We start from the raw sequence: 20,785 nt of genomic DNA, 5'->3' as shown, positions 1-20,785 counted from the left end.
GGTCAAGGGGTGAGTGGGGTGACTTGCCAGGGAAGAGAAGCAGACAGGAATTAAGAGTTAGACACGAATTTTCTGTACTGAGCTGAATTCTGGGCCCAGGGAGTAGAATTAAGGTGGCTGTGCTGACAGGGTGATTCTTTTTTTTCTCTTGAATTATTTCTTCTTAGCAAGTCTAAAAGTAAAGGATGAATACTGAGATCATGATTCTCCAAAACTAAATGATTATGTAATGCTTTTTGTTCTGTTGAAATGGGAAAATTTGTGTATCTTATTTTTAAGAGGCCTCCATTGCTACATAGATAATAAAACCTAACCACAACAAGCTATTATTAATAATACAGTATATTTATTTTAGTAAAGACTTGAACTATATCTACTGCCAATATTTTTTATAATCAATTTTTGTATATTTTATTTTGTTTCCAGTTTTATTGAGAAATAATTGATACATATCACTGTAAAATTTTAAGGTGCACAGCATGATAGTTCAATTTATATATATTATGAAATGACTACCACAATAGGTTAAGCTAACATCCATCTTTTCATATAAATATGAATCAAAAATAAAAAAAGAAAAAACAAGGAAAGAAAATTGTGGTGAGAACTCAAGAAATAAACGCTGATTGAATGAAATTCATTTTATAACACTTAAAACTCAATGTGTTCCTGTATCATCAATAAGATGATTCAATCTACAACACCAATGTGAAGATGGGAACTGCGTGGGACTATACGTCTTGAGTCCCTTTCCTGCTCTAAGGCTTCCACCTCTATATATAGAGGTCTCTTGCTAGAGCAGCAGGCTCAAGCACCTGAGATATGGAAACATTTCCCATGGTACACGGGACCACTTATATGACAGATGTCCCATTTTTATGCATGAGAAGGGAATTTAGTGAGCAGTACCTAGTAGCTTGTTGTTGTTTAGTCCCTAAGTCCTGTCTGACTCTTTCATGATGACCTCATGGACAGTAGCCCACCAGGCTCCCCTATCTAGTAGCTAAGGCTAAGTAATTTACATATTGACTTTTCCATTTCCAGTAGTCCAGTGGGATCAGCATGTATCTCAAGCTCAGAAAATAAGGCACAGAGAGGTTAAGAAATTAACACAAATTCACCCAGTGAACAGGTGACAGAGCAAGAACTGGACTCAGGTCTCTCTCACTATGCTATGCTAAGAACAGAAACAGCCCCCTCCCCCTATAGTTCTCTACACTCATAAAAGAAGACCTTCTCAGTGCGGGGGAGGGGCAGTACCTGGAGGCTTGCAAAATGTCCTTAATGAGGATGGAGATAAGTGTCTTGATTTAAATACATCACTAAAGATTAGAACTAATGTAAAGTCCTATTAACTGTAACATTGTCAATAAACGTCTGCTATTTGAACCTTCAACAGCCCCACTAGCAATAATTCTATTTAAGGAAGCACCACTTCCCTTCTCTCAGTTACTGTGTTTCTGATGTGGCTGGAGTCAAGCAGAGCAATCCTGACACAGTGATTGTTTCAGTGACAGACACACGCCCATTTCAGAACCAATGGCATGTCATGAGCCTTCAGGTGGGCATACTAAAGACTCTCAAACATTTCCACTGGGTTTGTACCCAGAAGTATGTAGCCCTGAGTCTAATGAATTTGTTGAGATGCTCCAGCTGCAAGAGGTGATCCTAAGTTGAAAACAAGCCAACACTGGGAGACACAGAGAATCCATGACCTCCTGAGAGTGTCTGTATCTGGTATGCCTGATTTGCTGATGCTAAACAGATAATACACCTCACTCTCTCTCTTTCTCTTTTTCGTATAAGACAGCATGAGTTGGGTTTTCTTTTACTTAAGACCCAAATAATTCTAACTGAGATATGATTCATCTTTATGCATCTGAACAACCCTATAATATAGGCAGGGCAGGAAAGATATTATTGATGTTACACCTGTAATAAGGATGTTTTACAACTCAAATTGAAATTAAGGAAATCTGTTACAGTAATACAATCTTCAGTATGCAGAAGAGTGCTGGGTTTCAATGCTTCTAGCTAGGACCAAAAGCATCTAGGGGCTGCTGGGTTTGGTGGCTGGCTGGTCAACCAGCTACATTTTCCCCCCCCTTGTCTGTTTTCTTTCAAATGGTGTGAACTGTGTTAGCAGCAAAGGTCAAAGGTGAAGGCTTTTTATATGTGTTTCAACAGGCTGTTATATGTAACTCAAATGATAAAGGGGGAAAGGCTTTTTAATTGATTATATTGAGCTTCCATTAGTAATCTATAGAGTTTATTTACTCTGGGTGGTGCTAGTGGTAAAGAACCCGCCTGCCAATGCAGGAGACAGAGATTGAATATGCAGGCTTGAACCCTGGGTTGAGAAGATCCCCTGGAGAAGGGCATGGCAACGCACTCCAGTATTCTTGCCTGGAGAATCCCATGGACAGAAGAGCCTGGTGGGCTACAGTCCATAGGGATCAAAGAATTGGACATGACTGAAGCAACTTGATACACACATTGTTTAAATAAAAGAAAAATAACTTTTAACTTATGCATGTGAAATTGAACAACTATTATCTTTCCTTTTTTCTTTTTGAAATACTTGTTTTTGGAAGGTGACTGCTGATTGAGGTTTATTATGTTTTTTTGTTTTGTTTGTTTGTTTGTTTGTTTTGAGGGACCTCCTTACTGCATCATTGCAGAAAATGCTGTATTTCCATTTTACAGGGCAGGAAACTGAAGTCCAAAAAAATAAAGTGAGTTAATTAAAATCTTACTATGCACAAGTAATAAAATAGTGTAATAATTCTTCTCTGTTGATGATTATCTCAATGCAATAATATTCCATGCTGCCTCCAGCATCTCCCAAATCAATCAGGGAAGTCTGACTCAGGTAGTGGTTTGGTGGGCTGGAATAGTCTATTTTAGTGGCTCCAAAACTTTAATGAACCTCAGAATTCCCTGGGAAGTCTTATTAAAACACACATCTCTTGGCACTCCCTCCCAGAATTCCTCAGTTAGTAAATACGGGATAAGGCTCAATAATCTGCATTTCTAACAAGTTCCCAGGTGATGAGGTGATGCTGGTCTGGGGTTCACATTTGGTAAACTACTAGTCTGCTGGACTGCAGCAGAAGGACATGACTAAACAAAGCGGCCGGAGATACCTTGGGAAACAATGAAGCCGCTGAAGTTCTAACCACAGTCCTTACCACTCAGAGAACACGTGAAACTTCTGTTCATTATTCACTACAGACAGGAATTGTGTGACACAACTTTACACAACTTTCAAGACCATCCCCAAGAAAAAGAACTGCAAAAAAGCAAAATGGCTGTCTGAGGAGGCCTTACAAATAGCTGTGAAAAGAAGGGAAGGGAAAAGCAAAGGAGAAAAGGAAAGATATACCCATTTGAATGCAGAGTTCCAAAGAATAGCAAAGAGAGATAAGAAAGCCTTCCTCAGCGATCAATGCAAAGAAATAGAGGAAAACAATAGAATGGGAAAGACTAGAGATCTCTTCAAGAAAATTAGAGATACCAAGGGAACATTTCATGCAAAGATGGGCTCAATAAAGGACAGAAATGCTATGGACCTAACAGAAGCAGAAGATATTAAGAGGAGATGGCAAGGATACACAGAAAAACTGTACAAAAAAGATCTTCATGACCCAGAAATCACGATGGTGTGATCATTCACCTAGAGCCAGACATCCTGGAATGTGAAGTCAAGTGGGCCTTAGAAAGCATCACTACGAACAAAGCTAGTGGAGGTGATGGAATTCCAGTTGAGCTCTTTCAAATCCTGAAAGATGATGCTGTGAAAGTGCAGCACTCAATATGTCAGCAAATTTGGAAAACTCAGCAGTGGCCACAGGACTGGAAAAGGTCAGTTTTCATTCCAATCCCAAAGAAAGACAATGCCAAGAATGCTCAAACTACTGCACAATTGCATTCATCTCACATGCTAGTAAAGCAATGCTCAAAATTCTCCAAGCCAGGTTTCAGCAATATGTGAACCATGAACTTCCAGATGTTCAAGCTGGTTTTAGAAAAGGCAGAGGTCAAATTGCCAACATCCGCTGGATCATTGAAAAAGCAAGAGAGTTCCAGAGAAATATGTATTTCTGCTTTATTGACTATGCCAAAGCCTTTGACTCCGTGGATCACAATAAACTGTGGAGAATTCTTCAAGAGATGGGAATACCAGACCACCTGACCTGCCTCTTGAGAAACTGTATGCAGGTCAGGAAGCAACAGTTAGAACAGGACATGGAACAACAGACTGGTTCCAAATAGGAAAAGGAGTACATCAAGGCTGTATATCGTCATCCTGCTTATTTCTCTTTTTTTTTTTTTTTTTTTTGCTTATTTCTCTTATATGCAGAGTACATCATGAGAAACACTGGGCTGGAAGAAGCACAATCTGGAATAAAGATTGATATTTGGGAGAAATATCAATAAGCTCAGATATGCAGATGACACCACCCTTATGGCAGAAAGTGAAGAGGAACTAAAGAGCCTCTTGATGAAAGTCAAAGAGGAGAGTGAAAAAGTTGGCTTAAAGCTCAACATTCAGAAAACGAAGATCATGGCATTTGGTCCCATCACTTCATGGGAAATAGATGGGGAAACAGTGGAAATAGTGGCTGACTTTATTTTTTTGGGCTCCAAAATCACTGTAGATGGTGACCGCAGCCATAAAATTAAGACGCTTATTCCTTGGAAGGAAAATTATAACAAACCTAGATAGCATATTAAAAAGCACAGACATTACTTTGTCAACAAGGTCCGTCAGTCAAGGCTATGGTTTTTCCAGTGGTCATGTATGGATGTGAAAGTTGGACTATAAAGAAAGCTGAGCGCCGAAGAATTGATGCTTTTGAAGTGTGGTGTTGGAGAAGACTCTTGAGAGTCCCTTGGACTGCAAGGAGATCCAACCAGTCCATCCTAAATGAGATCAGTCCTGGGTGTTCATTGGAAGGACTGATGTTGAAGCTGAAACTCTAATACTTTGACCACCTGATGTGAAAAGCTGACTCATTTGAAAAGACCCTGGTGCTGGGAGGGACTGGGGGCAGGAGGAGAAGGGAATGACAGAGGATGAGATGGTTGGATGGTATCACCGACTCAATGGACATGAGTTTGGGTGACCTCCAGGAGTTGGTTATGGACAGGGAGGCCTGGCATGCTGTGGTTCATGGGGTTGCAAAGAGTCGGACACGACTGAGCTAAACTATGTAAACTTTAAAAAAAATTAATTTTTATATGATTTTGAAAGGTTACTTTCCATTTACAGTTATCCCAATACATTAGCTATATTCCCTGTGTTGTACAATACATTCTTGGGCCTGTCATATCCAGTATTTTGTACTTTCCACTCCCCTACCCCTATATTGTCCCTCCTCCCCCCTTCCCACTGGTAACCACTTGTTTGTTCTTTGTATCTATGAGTCTGCTTCTTTTTTTGTTATATTCACCAGTTAGTTCTATTTTTAAGATTTCACATATAAGTGATATACAGTATTTGTGTTTCTCTGACATATCACTTGGCATAATGTCCTCCAAGTCTATCCACATTGCTGCAAATGGCAAAATTTCATTCTTTTTTATGGCTGAGTAGCATTCAATTGTGTGTATGTACCACATCTTCTTTATCCATCCATCTGCTGATGGACACTAAGGTTGTTTCCATATATTGCCTCTTGAAAATAATGCTGCTATGAACACTGGGGTGGCATGTATCTTTTCGAACTTATGTTTTTTTTTTTTGGATATATATCCAAGAGTAGACTGGCTTGGTTATAATGATCTTGACAATAATGTAACAGGGGAGTTATTATTAATAGTCTCATTTTAAAAATAAGGAGATTGAGAATTAGGACTAGTTAGTGATTGTCTAGAGTTGTAGTTAAAGTAGTACACTTGGCATTTAATCTGTTTGTTCCAATGTTCCTGTTCCTACTGACATGACTATACAGTTGCTTATCTTGACACTTTTCTTCAATTATAAGTTCAGTCTTGGAACCTGTATCAGCTTGTACTTAGGTAATGAGATTTCATAAAATGGAAGGAATAGCAACTGTCACATGAATTTAGCTAATCCTTTTAAAAAATGGATCTCCTCCCCACCCTCTCCAGCTTTGCCCAAATGATCATCCTAATTGACTTTATCTTGAGCAGTGGAGACATGGGAGGAACCACTAAATCATCCCTTTTTTTGGTTAGAACATAAACAAAAGATAGTTCCTCTTTAACTTATCAGAAAGGCCATGGAGCAATCTCTATTGCCCTGGAAAACATAACAAAATACTGGTCATCTGTTTTGTCTTGTAATTTTTACCTATTTAAATAGCCATGAGAATACTGCTGATAGTAATTAAAACAATGGAGAAAAGGAAACCAAAAATATATGAAGGAAAACAGATGAGAGAGAGACTAATGAATAAATTGACATTTTATATAGATAAGCTACATTTGCAAGAAGTTTGCTGCAGGTCTTGTTTTTATCCAAGGGTCTATACTACTTGCTTTCTACAGTCAACTTTTAACTCACTAGTGTCCATTCCTGACACAAGGGTTTTAGGTGAGGCCCTATTAAGTAGTCCAACACCAATTAAAAAAAAAAACAAAAAAAACAAAAACAACCCTCTTCTGTTCCCCATTCATCAATCTGCTCTTGAAATTATGCTTTACTTGGAATTATTGTGCTTATCCATCAAGAATGAAATGCTGAGATTTTGGGAAATAGACTCATTTATTTGCACCAGCATTCTGGACTCTCCTCCGAATGACCCCCTGTGAACGAGGGCAGTTTTCACATTGATCGTTCAGCTGTTCTACTAGTTAGAGATGCACTTCTGTTACAGGCTGACCCATGCACGAATGGTTCTAACAATGGCAAATTCATGTTAAACACTTGGATTAGGAGGTTTTCTTTTCCTTCTTCTCATTCCCCATTCCAAAATCTTTTCCAAAAAGAAAAGAAACACATTTAGTTAACAGTTCCATCTTGCTTAAAAGATATTGCATTAAACAACATAGAGAGGACCTTATTTTTTATAAAATAAGCTAATTTCAGAACTGGTTTCAGGGTTGCTGCTTCCTTTCCCAGACCTTTGTCAGTGATAGCTGTATGTTCTGGAGAGATGCCCTTGTCCTACTGTCTTATACAGACATGCAAACTGCTACCCTCAGCAATCCAGCGGCATCACATGTTTATCTTGGGAAGCACAGTGGGGCTATTTTAGATCCTAGTTCACCACTCATATCATTCAAAGAAGAGTGAGAAATTGGAAAAAAAAATAAATTCAAGAAATCCTAACTCTGGTATTTTCAATTACTTTGACTAGTGTGTGGGTAGGAAGCCTTGTTTTATCTTCTATGAATTGACACTGTGACCTGAGTAACTTTAAATGCTAAGGCAATGAACTGTTAAGCCACCTGGGAATGTCCAAAGCACTCTTTCCAAAGGAAAAATACCCTGTAACTACCTAGCCTGCACTCAGCCTTCTAAGAGGTGAAACCAAATTTACCCATCTAGAATATGAAATGGAGATTCCTTCCAAGAGGGCAAGTGAAGGGCAACATCTTTGACTTTTCAAATTCCTCTATTGAAGCAAAAAGAGAAACAGTAACCAGATACGGAGCTTAGAGCTGGAATATAAATAATACGAGAGCACTGCTGAAATCCCAGGTATTTTCAGAAGGATGATCTTTTTTAAAAAAATGTTTTTGAACTTTTTATTTTGTATTGAGGTATAGATGAATAACAATGTTTTGATCGTTTCAAGTGAACAGCGAAGGGACTCAGTCATACACATACATGTATCTAGTCTCTCCCAAACTTCCCTCCCACCCAGGCTGTCAGGTAACACTAAGCAGAGTTCAATGTATTATACTGTAGGTCTTTGTTGGTTATCCATTTTAGGTTACCCATTTTAAATACAGCAGTGTGCACATGAAGGATGATCATTTTAAATAAAAGCTAGTAGAAAAATAAAAGGACTGAGATTCTCTTTAATGTCTTTTTTCCTTCTATGATGCTACTGTGTTTGAAATCTCACAACCATACCATGAGAAGTTTGTACTAGGAGCATTTTGTAAATCTTTCCCACCAAAATTCTGAAGTTCATGGGTAGTTAAGTGGTAAAACAATCATTCAAATTTATGTTTGTAGACTCAAACCTTGTTTTTCCTACTAAATATTTTCACTATGTGGTAAAAAGTGATCACTGGTAGCACTGAGATATGAGCAGTTCAGCTGTTGTTTTGATTTTTGGTTTTTAAATTCTCATGGGTAGATCATGGGAGTACCCATCTTGAGGATTACTTAGCAGCCTGATACTTTGTTAAGGAATCACATTAATGCATCTCTTCTTTATGGATCAGTCACTTGGTTGACTTTTTCTAGTTGTCGTAAGGCGGAAATATTCCGCCTCAGTCACAAACCAAAATAATCTATCTGGACAAGTGGATAAACCAAGTGAGCATGGTGAGGTTTTGAGTTGTTGTTTCAGGTGATAGTGAAGCTTTTAGAAGCAGAGTTAGACCTTGGGAGCAGAAAGAGAAGAGTAAGACACTTCTCTCCAAAGGACCCCAGAAGAGAAACCTTTTATAGAACTTATGACTAATACAAGGTCAGTTGTAAAAAGACACTCAACAAGCCTGGGCTGTCCAGTGGACTAAGGCTCCCCCTCTTTCTAATCCCCTTATGTGGGTCCCTGCTCCTTTCAACCCTCCCAGCAGAGTTAGAACAAGCTGGTTCTAATCTTGGCTTACCCTAGGCCTCAGTGCTCTTCTAGAAAATCTAGGTGGATTTAGGGATGTCCTTGCTAATTTCTTCCACCTGGATCAATCTTCCTGCTATAATCTCCCTGAACCCTTGTTTCCCTCATGATGGCAAGCATGGGCATGTTGCTTATGTGTCTCTAATGCTGACCACTACAGTCCATACAAAACAAGTACTTAAAATAAAACTTGCTGAATTGAATTACTGAGAGGGTTAGACTAAGCCCAGGATCACACATTCAAATCCGCTAGGAAAGTCATACCAAAGCATGAAGTAGTTGTAATGGAGAATGGGAAGAAGTTGGCCCTAGTATAGCTAACTAGACTATAAAAATACAGGCTTGCCTGAAGGACATTTAAATTCAAAATTTTAAAGATTATGGCAGGGGTCAAAATCACATCTAAGGGTTCAATCCACAAGCTGCTGCATTAAATTCCTTACAGATTTAATGTATTAAAAAACTGTCTTTCAGTTCCATTTAATCTATAATTACCAACTGCTTTAAAAAAAAAATGTGGCATAAAATAGGACTAATGAATAATGAAAATTCACCTAGAAAAAAGCCTGAGTCTCAGAGCTCCCTTGTAAACTGTGATTTGATATCAGGCTAGTGTTCCTTTCCTAACCATGTGAGGTCTTGTTGTGGCAAATTCTGCAGTATTTCTCTGTGTGGGAACTAAAGTAGCCTTCCTAATTTTTGTAGTTTAATCTCTTCCATTCTTTTTATTCTCACAAAATCAAATTAATTTCTCTTGAACAATTATTACTTTCCAGTTATGTGTTAATTTGTGTGGAATCCACTGGAGAAGAATTAAGGGCAGGAGGACAAGGGGGTGACAGAAGGTTGGATGGCATCACTGACTCAATGGATATGAGTTTCAGCAAACTCTGGGAGGATTGAGTTCCCCAACTAGGGATTGAATCCAGGCCCATGGCAGTGAAAGCCCCAAGTCTTAACCACTGGGTCATCTGGGATTCCTGACAGTACATTTGAATTGCTACATTTTATAATAATAAAACAATAAAATATATGATGAACTGAATACTTTTTAAAAGGTTGGTAGAATTCTTTTTGGGTTCTACTTCTTAACTTAACCAAGTATAAGCTACTACTTTCAAATATAGTTGAAAGCCAGGAATCATTGTAATTGTATGGAAAAAAAAGATTGGAGTCATATAGAAATCCACAGAAGGAGGAAAACGTGAAGGAAACTATACTAACAATCTGTGCTTTTAATGGACCTTCCTTTCTTCCAAAGGAAGGTCTCACTTTAAATTATTACAGATCCTCAGGCTCTGTGGAATGAGCCAGGTTTGACAATGAACTCACTTTAAGTTCAAAGTCCTCTTTTCACACATTTCGAAGGTAGATGTGAGAATCTGCATACTTAATTCTGATAACTTGAAGAAGTTTTAACACCAGGGAGCTTATATCCTGAGAGGCAAAGGCTCATTCTAGTTCAATTTTCCTCTGAATTATTGACTCAAGTCCCAAGCTGGAGAGACGATTGATCTAATCTTTTCATTAGCTGGTTCATACAACTCAAAGCATTATGTATGATGACTTGTTAGAGATTTTTATACACACCACATAACTAGTAATTCACAATTTCCAATACATTTTAGAATAATACCATAGAGGACCTTTGGTTTCTTTCCACAAGGCTGGAAACATCACAGTCAAGTGTTTACAAGGCACAGGCGTATAGGGAGGGGAATTAGGGGTAAACTTTAGCAGAAGAGGAGGAAAATTTTCCCCTGGGGCTTTACACACATCACTGAGAGAAAAAAGGGGTGTCTTTTCCAGACACACACCCCTCCTCTTCATAATATTCTAAAATCCAGGACAGTGAGTAATAAATGTGGTAGATGATTAAAGTCAAGTTTCAAGACTTTAGGGCAGGTTGTGAAAGTGTTTGACTCTCCGTGGCTCCATGAGCCCACCAGGCTCCTCTGTCCATAGCATTTCCTAAGCAAGGATATTGGAGTGGGTTGCCATGCCCTTCTCCAGGGGCTCTTCCAACCCAAGGCTTGAACCTGGGTCTCCTGCATTGCAGGCGGATTTTTCACCATCTGAACCACCATGACTGACCTAAAGGCTGTAATCCAAATCATCCCAGGTCATTGGGAGATTCATGGTTTCCTCTTGGCCCTAGGTTTTGAAACTGATGCCAACCTTGTCCCATTAGCTAATGAGGATAGGTTTGAACATACAAAATCTCCCATTGTCTCCGTTCTGGGTCAGAGAGGAATTATAATCTGCTTCTAGCTTTCAGCTAAAAAGCAAAGAAGTCAGGGTTTGGTTTCTGTCCTTCTTAAACAAGGAGCCAATGTCTTAATGCATCTAAAAGCATGAATGCTCCTTTCCCCTGGAAGGTATTGACTCAAAAAGAGAATCATACTATATACTTCAAAACTCCATCCATGGTATAATCAGTTCCACTCACATATATCAGAGACACCCCTTCCACGGTGTCTTACCCACTGCTTCTTATTGTTTTTTATTTAATTTGGCTAAGAACAGAAAGCTGACCTAATGCAGACCATATGGGCTGGATTCCCGTGACTATAACAAAAGGGCAGCAGAAAGAAGCAGCACGTACAACTCTACAGAGATGCAGGAACACAGCCAGTGACCTTTGCTTCCACGGATTTAGAATTACACTCGGCTATTGAATGGCAGGGGGCATGGGGGTGGTGCTGAAATGGATCTCTTGAATAAAGACAGGCTGATGGCGAGGGTGCACGGCTTCACACTGATTACTAAACCCTGTGAAGGGGAGTTTAGACACATGTTTACTCATAACCAGCAATGGATCTAGTAGCTTCATTTTAAAAGAATGCACTGGTGAAAAGTAACTCAATAGTAATTTAAAAAAACTAATACAATGATGACGACATAAAGTCAATACCTATAAGCAAGTATCCACTATATACAACAAAGGTGAAATAAATGACGCTAAAAGTTGTCATTATAGATTAGAGAACAAATGCCTTTCAACGAATAGAAGAAAGCAAATATCTATTTACAATGAAAGTATTTATAAGCACCGATTTCTCACTAGAACATTATGATACTGAATACTATGTAGCTGTTGAACAGGACCAAAGGATTTCTAATATTTGCTTCAACAGGTAATTGGGAGTTGTTGCTGTTGTTCAGTTGCTAAGCTGTGTCTGACTCTTTGCAACCCCATGGGCTGCAGCACGCCAGGCTCCCTGTCCCTCACCATCTCCTGGAGCCTGCTCAAACTCATGTCCATTGAGTTGGTGATGCCATCCAACCATCTCATCCTCTGTTGCCCCCTTATCCTCATTGGAATCCCTATTCGTCCTTCCTCACTCTTATGTATCTTGCAGACCTCAGTTCAAATGTTCCTTCCATCAGGGAGTCTTCTTTGATCAAACCTCAGTCTGTCAGGTCCTCTGACATATGGCCTCACAGCAACATAAACACTTTCCTCACTGTACTTATTTACATTTATAATTATACATTATTTCTCTAGATACTTGTTTAACGTGCATCCTTTCAAGATGTGGTCTCTGTGAAGCCAGGAGCATGTCTGGTAGGGATTCAGGAAGTATCTGATGAATCAGCAGATAACCCCATTAGGCAGTAATGAGTACATATTCAGGGCTTTCCTGATGGTGCAGTGATAAAGAATCCACCTGCCAATGCAGGAGATGCAGGAGACACAGGTTCAATCCCTGTGGTGGGAAGATCCCCAGGAAGCAGGCATGGTAACCCACTCCAGTGTTCCTGCTTGGTGAATCCCATGGACAAGGAGCCTGGAGGTCTATGGTCCATGGGGCCACAGAGAATCAGATGTGACTGAGCGACTAAGCACACACACAGTGTACCTTCCACTCTACAAGCACTCTACATGGATGAGTGCATCTTTGCTCACCACCGTCATTTGAGGTGGGTGCTCTGATGAATGCTCACTTCAGAGATGTACAAGCTCAGGTTACTGTCAGTCACTCCTGAAAGAATCACAACAAGTAAATAAGGGACTGGGATTTGAACCAAGGGTGAGTTAACACACTTAAGACAGACGGTACATTGGGACCCATGATATTGTCCCCTTGAAACAGTGAAATTCCCTCTTGTTTCGAGACATTTCGGAAACACGAACACACTCTGTGGAAGTGAAGGCACAGTGAGAGAACAGGCACAGAGGCATGGCGGGTCAGAGAGGGTGGCCTGAGAACAGAGAGCAGTTGGTAAAGACTCTGCCTGCAATGCAGGAGACTCTGGTTCAATTCCTGGGTTGGGAAGATCAGTGGAGAAAGGATAGGCTACCCACTCAAGTGTTCTTGGGCTTCCTGCATGGTTCAGCTGGTAAAGAATCCACCTGCAGTGTGGGAGACCTGGGTTCAATCCCTGGGCTGGGAAGATCCCCTGGAGAAAGGAATGGCTACCCACTCCAGTATCCTGGCCTGGAGAATCCCATGGACTGTACAGTCCATGGGGTTGCAAAGAGTCAGACACAACTGAGTGACTTTCACTTCAATTCACTTCAATACAAAATAAAAAGCTTTTTTAAAAATTAGAACAAAAAGAAAGGAAAGGGATAACATTATCTTCCTTATTGGGAGGCTGTAAGGATTGATGGTTTCCCAGGTGGCGCTGTTGATAAAAGAATCTGCTTGCCACGGCAGGAGACACAGAGATGCAGATTTGATCCCTAGGTTGGGAAGATCCCTTGGAGAAGGAAATGGCAACCCACTCCAGTATTCTTGCCTGGAGAATCCCATGGACAGAGGAGATAGTCCACAGGGTTGCAAAGAGTAAGACACGACTAGAGTGACTCAGCATGCATGCACACACACGAGGACTAAATGAGATAAAAGCACCTAAAGCAATGCCCTATTTGAAAAACTCAAGGAATAGTAACTTTAATTATAATAAAAGTAAGCAGGGGAAGGAACTGAACTGCTTTATCATGATCAGGAGAAGCCCCCACTACATTAAACCAGTAGCGTCAAACCAGTTCTCAACTTAAACAGCCTTGGAAGTGGTGACAGAGGGGGACACACAGAATTTGCTTCATCACTCCTTACGACACACATGAATGTGTTGGTACAGGTGTGCTTCTCTTTGCAACAGCCTGTTGGCAGGGAATCTTCTAGTTTCAGTCTCCCAGCAAAGTATCTAAAAGTTGAGACCTCACTATTCACAGGCCTGAGAAAAGAAAGTGCAAGTAATATTTCTTGGTTCCAAATACGAAAAGGAGTACATCAAGGCTGTGTATTGTCACCCTGCTTATTTAACTTATATGCAGAGTACATCATGAGAAACACTGGACTAGAAGAAACACAAGCTGGAATCAAGATTGCCAGGAGAAATATCAATAACCTCAGATATGCAGATGACACCACCCTTATGGCAGAAAGTGAAGAGGAACTAAAAAGCCTCTTAATGAAAGTGAAAGTGGACAGTGAAAAAGTTGGCTTAAACCTCAACATTCAGAAAACGAAGATCATGGCAACTGGTCCCATCACTTCATGGGAAATAGATGGGGAAACAGTGGAAACAATGTCAGACTTTATTTTTTGGGGCTCCAAAATCACTGCAGATGGTGACTGCAATCATGAAATTAAAAGACGCTTACTCCTTGGAAAGAAAGTTATGACTAACCTAGATAGCATATTCAAAAGCAGAGACATTACTTTGCCAACAAAGGTCTGTCTAGTCAAGGCTATGGTTTTTCCTGTGGTCATGTATGGATGTGAGAGTTGGATTGTGAAGAAACCTGAGCACTGAAGAATTGATGCTTTTGAACTGTGGTGTTGGAGAAGACTCTTGAGAGTCCCTTGGACTGCAAGGAGATCCAACCAGTCCACTCTGAAGGAGATCAGCCCTGGGATTTCTTTGGAGGGAATGATGCTGAAGCTGAAACTCCAGTACTTTGGCCACCTCATGCGAAGAGTTGACTCATTGGAAAAGACTCTGATGCTGGAAGGGATTGGGGGCAGGAAGAGAAGGGAACGACAGAGGATGAGATGGCTGGATGGCATCACTGACTCGATGGACCTGAGTCTGAGTGAACTCCGGGAGTTGGTGATGGAGAAGGCAATGGGAACCCACTCCAGTAGTCTTACCTGGAAAATCCCATGGACAGAGGGGCCTGGTGGGCTGCAGTCCATGGGGTCACTAGGAGTCTGACATGACTGAGCGACTTCACTTTCACTTTTCACTTTCATGCATTGGAGAAGGAAATGGCAACCCACTCCAATGTTCTTGCTGGAGAATCCCAGGGACGGGGGAGCCTGGTGGGCTGCCGTCTCTGGGGTCACACAGAGTCGGACACGACTGAAGTGACTTAGCAGCAGCAGCAGCAGCAGCAGGGAGGCCTGGCGTGCTGCGATTCATGGGGTCACAAAGAGCTGGCCACGACTGAGCGACTGAACTGAACTGAATGCTTAGTGTGGGGACCTTGCTGGGTTCCTTATCCTTATAGTGGGCAGAGGCAAGAGGTAACTCAAATGTTCCATTTTGTTATTTGCCAAAAGGATCAGTCAAAGGTGGGGAATTCATGAAGCTGTAAATAAATCTGAAAACTCATAACTAAGTTTTCAGATTTATTTACAGCTTCATGAATTTATGGGAAATAAGTCTCTTTTTCTCCAAGTTAAATGCATCTACAAAGAGAGTTTCATTATAATGATAGTAATAATATGAAAGTACATTTTAAATTGCAGTGTAGATAAGAACATCTACATAATTAAGTCTTGAAGACAAGAGTTTTTGAATCAGCTTTGAATTCCAGCTTCTCTATTAATTAGCTCTGTGACCGAGGGCACGCTCCACAGCTGAGCTGAGCCTCAATGCCCTCATCTTTAAAATGTAGCCATCACCTCATCTTTGAAATGAAGCTACACCCTGTGGTTTGTTTAAAAACTGTGGTAAGATATTTAAGGAGCTGACCATGACAACTGGCACACAATCGGGTATGTAATAAAAGGTAACCATTGTTAGGGTATTTATAACTTTAAAATTCCACAAGTGGGAGAGGAGATGTCAATTCACTGAATTGTATAGGCAGGTAAAGTGAATTCTTTATATTTTCTCATTAACCCCTTGCAGTGGATGTTGTAGTTGAAGCTACTCTACCCCTTTAACAGAGAGTAGAGACTATTGTCCTGTTTTAGATGTGGGCCTGATTGCTAAACCAGTCTTGGTATTTTCCCTCCCATTGCCAGCCACTGGTACAGGGACGGGAGGTCTAAGTCAACTGAGCTATTGTCAAAAAAATGAAAGGTTTGTTGGAATCTTCGTATTTTAAAACATCCCCAGCTCCCCTTCTAGATATGAACGAAGAAACAAGGGGCCTTGTTGTTCCTGGCAGCCCAGAACAAGAAGATATCCTTGACAAGATTTGGGCTGGCTGTGTTGATCTCTTTCTCCCTCTTTCTCTTCCTGTCTCTCTTTCTCCCTTCCTTTTTCAGTTTTCTCTTCTCCATGCTCCTATGCATGCTTTGCACAAAGTGGATATATTAAAGTGAGCAGAAAGTCAAAAAGGCCTCATTAATAAAAATCAAATATCATTCTAAATCAAATTGAACCTAAGACAATGGTAAGTGCACATATTTTATATGTGTGTGTGTGTGTGTGTGTGTATACACATACACATTTCCAAATTCAATAGCCTATGAGAAATTTTTATTATTATCCTAAAGCAGTTTAATAAAAATGCCCTCAACTTATTTATCACTTATGTTTTGTCAAATGAGTTTGTTATCTTTTATCTCATTGCCTTCTACAACACCAGAATAAAACTGAAAGATGAGGGAAGGACTTCCTCATCTCACGGATAACAAACCCAAGGCCCAGAGAAATTCTTCTCTCAAAGTTGCAAAGCTTTTCAGAAGTTAAGCCAGGCTTAACTAGCCAGCTTCTTGTCCTGGTTTCTTGTATCCATATTGGACTCTGTGGCTTATTCTGCCAACTATAGAACTGAGGAAAGATACTTTAAAACAGCTTCACATGTAATCTGTGATTAAAATGTGCAGCTCAGAGAGAGAAATCTAGGATACATTTAATTTAGTCCCATCTCTACCACTACCTGCTACTATGACCCTGAGCAAGTCACTGACATTTCTGGGTTTCAGTTTCTACATATAAAAATGAGACATCACAAAAATATAACTTTGTAGGGTGATGGATATTAACTGGATATGGTGATCATTTTTGCAATAAGTACATATATCAAACCATGACATTGTATACCTATAAGTAATACAATGTTATGCCAAATATACCTCAATAAAAAAAAAAACTAATTAACAAAAACTCAGAAATTAAAAAATGTTGTAAAAATGCAACTACAAGTAAAAAGAAGTGCTAATTAAAAAAACAAAAACAAAAACAAAAAAACGGAGACTTTTTTGAGGTGAAGTTTCTTCTGAAGCCTTTGATAACCTGTGGAACTGACCAGTTGGTCCCAGAGTCAACTACGGAATCCTAAGTCTAGTTCTTAAGACACGATCATTAGTTGTTCCAAGTCTGATCCTCAAGGTGTAACTCATTTATCTTCCCTGGGTGAGGTCCCTGCTATTAAGGGTGGTGCAGAGTGACTTCACTTTCACTTTTCACTTTCATGCATTGGAGAAGGAAATGGCAACCCACTCCACTGTTCTTGCCTGGAGAATCCCAGGGACGGGGGAGCCTGGTGGGCTGCTGTTTATGGGGTCACACAGAGTCGAACACGACTGAAGTGACTTAGCAGCAGCAGAGAGCAGCAGGTTTGGCTTCAGCAGGACTCGGTTAGAAATGTAGACTCTGAAGCCTCACCCTAGACGTACTAAATAAGAATCTACCCTTTAACCAGAAGTGTGCATGCATGCGTGCTCAGTCACTTAGTTGTGTCTGACTCTCTGAGACCCTATGGACTATAGCCTACCAGGTTCCTCTGTTCATGGGATTCTCCAGGCCAGAATACTGGAGTGAGTTGCCAACCTGCACTCCAGGGGATCTTCCCGACCCAGGACTTGAACCAGCCATCTCTTACATCTCCTGCATTGTCAGGCAGGTTCTTTACCACTAGTGCCACCTTACACACACTTGGGAAGCACTAGGTTAGATCATCTCTTAGATCCTTTAAAGTTCTAAATGTCAAAAACTGTAGGATTTTCTAAAACTAAAAAAGCAATTTTTCCATGAAGCTTGGGTGTTTCTCCAAATATGTTAAAGGATGTTTCCATCCTCTGTACAGTAAAGGGATGCAGGAGATAACTAGTAATGATTTTTGAGCTCCCCTTTAAGAATATCCAGTGAATCACAACCAAGGAACCAACTAACTCTCAGGGGAAGACTGAACTGGAGATAAACCCTGACATCCATCTCAGCCAGACATCCCTTGTACAACTGCAGTCTGAAGGCTTCTGTGCATTTAGCCAGTTACGTGGTGAATTACCCCAGTGAGAACTGACCAGTGCACTAGCCACCCTCACAACCCAATTCTTGTTAGAAGAATTGCTCTTAATATGACACCACCTTGTCAGACATCTCTGTTCCATTTTAACACCTGATGACCCTCAGCTCTGAGATCTGCAGATGAGGATAAACGATGAAAGTGACTGAACTTCACAAAACATTGGCTGCGGATTAAATTGAGAAATGAAGAAAATTATGAGTTTGGAAAAATAGGGAAGAACCTCAGGCTCAGCTGTCAATCTGGGATGCTTGGCTAAAGAATAAAACCTCAGCTGGACTTGAAGTCACATATTAAAAATCCTCAAAAACAAAACAAACAAAAAGACATGGATTCAAATCCTAAATTTGCCACTTATGAGATATGTGCCTGAATATGTTACCTCTCTCTGGGCCTCTCCTTTTGTCTAAAGTAGAATTTTAAAGGGTTATGAGATCATGGTATATTAGCAAGCTTCAAACTTTTATGAGCATCAGAATCATCTGGGAAGCTGGCTACAATGTAAATTCTTAGAAGTGTTAGTCGCTCAGTCATGTCCAACTCTTTGCAACCCCTTGGACAGTAGCCCTCCAGGCTTCTCTGTCCACGGAATTCTCCAGGCAAGAATACTGGAGTGGGTTGCCATTCCCTTCTCCAGGGGATCTTCCTGACCCTGGGTATCACACATTGCAGGCAGATTCTTTACCATTTGAGCTGAATATGTTACCTCTTTCTAGGCCTCCGCTTTTGTATTTAGTAGGATTTTAGAGAATTATAAGAGTACCTAAGAGCACCTAGTATATCAGCAAGCTTCAACTTTATGAGCATCAGAATCATCTGGGCATCTGGCTACACTTAAAATTCTTAGGCTGCCAGAATTTCTGGTTCAGTAATTCCAGTGATGGGGCTGGGAATCAGTGCTTATTAGAGTATTAGTGATTCCAGTGTTGTGTGAAGTTTTTCCTGAACAGGCATCGGATAAGTCCCCATGGATAAGTCTCTATAAGACGCTGCTATGGGGCAGTGGATGGTAAGGGATAACTGAAGTAGAGCACCTGTAAGCTCTTGGTAAATGTCAACTTTGAGAAGACATTAGTACTAGTTCAGATGGGGGAGTATTTTGCTCCAGGTTACACAGTAGGTAGGAGCAGGCAAAAAGCTTTTTCCAATGGACCAGAATGATTTCCTGTTTATCAACTTTTCTCAGAGAGCTTAGTTAGAACAATGTGAGAGACTGAGTGAGGATGTAGGTCAAACTATCATGTATTGTCAAATCAAGGAATGAAAAGCAGTGCTGTGCAATGGGCAGGTTATGCTAAAAAAAAACCTGGGGTCTTTGCTAGTAAATTGCTGTGTGTCCTTGGACTTGTCACTCCTTGCTGGGTATCAGTTTTGTCATTTATAAAATAAGAGGATCCTTCAATATTGTTTCAAGGGTTCAACTATTCTTGTTATACCATAGCTGTAGAACCTGTCTGGGAGGAACAGCTCCTTGCTCCTTTTGAAATGGAATGTATCTTTCACTCTGTGAAGTTTTTCCTGAACAGGCATCAGAACATGACACCTCTCTCCTCTGAGATTTAGTGGGATGCATCATCTATGACATGTTCTATTCATTCTGAAATTACCTTGTACAATTTGGAGGAATATTATACAAGCAGTTGACTCTCCCAGCAGACTAAGAGGGGATGGTGCTTGTGAGCCCTGTTATGGTCCGTATCACATCACAGTTACTGCTATCCAACACTTAGTCTCAGCCAGCCAAGCATTTTCCATGTACTTCCATAATCCTTAAAACTATCTTCTGAGGGTAGAACTGCCAACTCCAACTTACAATTGAGGAAACTGAGGCTCAGACTGCTTTCCCTTGCTCACAGAGTTAGTAAGCGACAGTTCTGGGGCTTGAACTCAGAACTGTCTCAAATCCAAAATCAAGTATAAGTGACTAAGCTAGGTAGGTCTGCCCATGCTCTTCACCATTAGGCTACCTTCCAGGAGTAGAACCTGGCAAAGTACTTGCTGAATGATCAACACATTTGTGATGTTCTTTCCAAATCTGTCTTACTTATGAGAAGCTGAAAGTTATCTTGCAGCTGCCTACAATGACGGGAGCAGAGTGTAGCTGAAAGCCATGGCTTTGACTTCGGGGGATCAACATTTGAAAGTGCTGAACCAAAATCAATCCTGTGGTCCTGGGCTGAGGATGGGCCAGGGAAATTTGCAACGCTCTAAAGCAGTATTCACTGTTGAGGACTTCTTACTTCAGTGCACTCTCAGGCCTCCACAACTCAGAGGTGCTTCCCTCCCTGTAGGGAGTCAAGGCAAGCATCCTGTGACTCACTGGAGAAAGCCAGCGATGGTGCCCTTGAAGCCAGTCCAGCTCCCAGACACTTTCTGCAGCAGAAGCTAGCGGAAATGTTGAGAGGCAAAGAGACAGCTTGTTTATTGCTGGGGGAGTTTTCAAAATGATGTCAGGGTCCATTTTGGTTATGTCTCCCCAGGTGCTCTTTGCCAAAATTAAACAAGCATCAAGCAATCCTGCAAACCTCTTCTCAGAAGAGGCTATAAAATATTCCTAATTTCTTTAGGAACACAGGGTTGC

At 40.6% G+C, this 20,785-nt stretch overlaps 1 protein-coding gene across 5 annotated transcripts in view; it reads right to left on the bottom strand.

The window, feature by feature from the left end:
- The window catches only part of GABRB2 (gamma-aminobutyric acid type A receptor subunit beta2), a 288,144-nt gene that overhangs the window by 6,626 nt on the left and 260,733 nt on the right, over nt 1–20,785 (bottom strand). Inside the window, exon 10 of one of the 5 annotated variants that reach the window (XM_044947362.2) lies at nt 6,419–6,944. The exons of the other annotated variants lie outside the window; for them this stretch is intronic. Coding sequence (XP_044803297.1) covers nt 6,888–6,944 — 57 coding nt within the window. The 3' untranslated portion in view covers nt 6,419–6,887. Of the gene's footprint in view, nt 1–6,418; nt 6,945–20,785 lie in introns of those variants that run through there. 5 annotated transcript variants of the gene reach the window in all.

Source organism: Bubalus bubalis, chromosome 9 (assembly GCF_019923935.1).
Source record: "Bubalus bubalis isolate 160015118507 breed Murrah chromosome 9, NDDB_SH_1, whole genome shotgun sequence".
Lineage (NCBI taxonomy): Eukaryota > Metazoa > Chordata > Mammalia > Artiodactyla > Bovidae > Bubalus > Bubalus bubalis.
The sequence above is the reverse complement of the archived record's forward strand: the minus strand, read 5'-3'. Positions and strand labels throughout refer to the sequence as shown.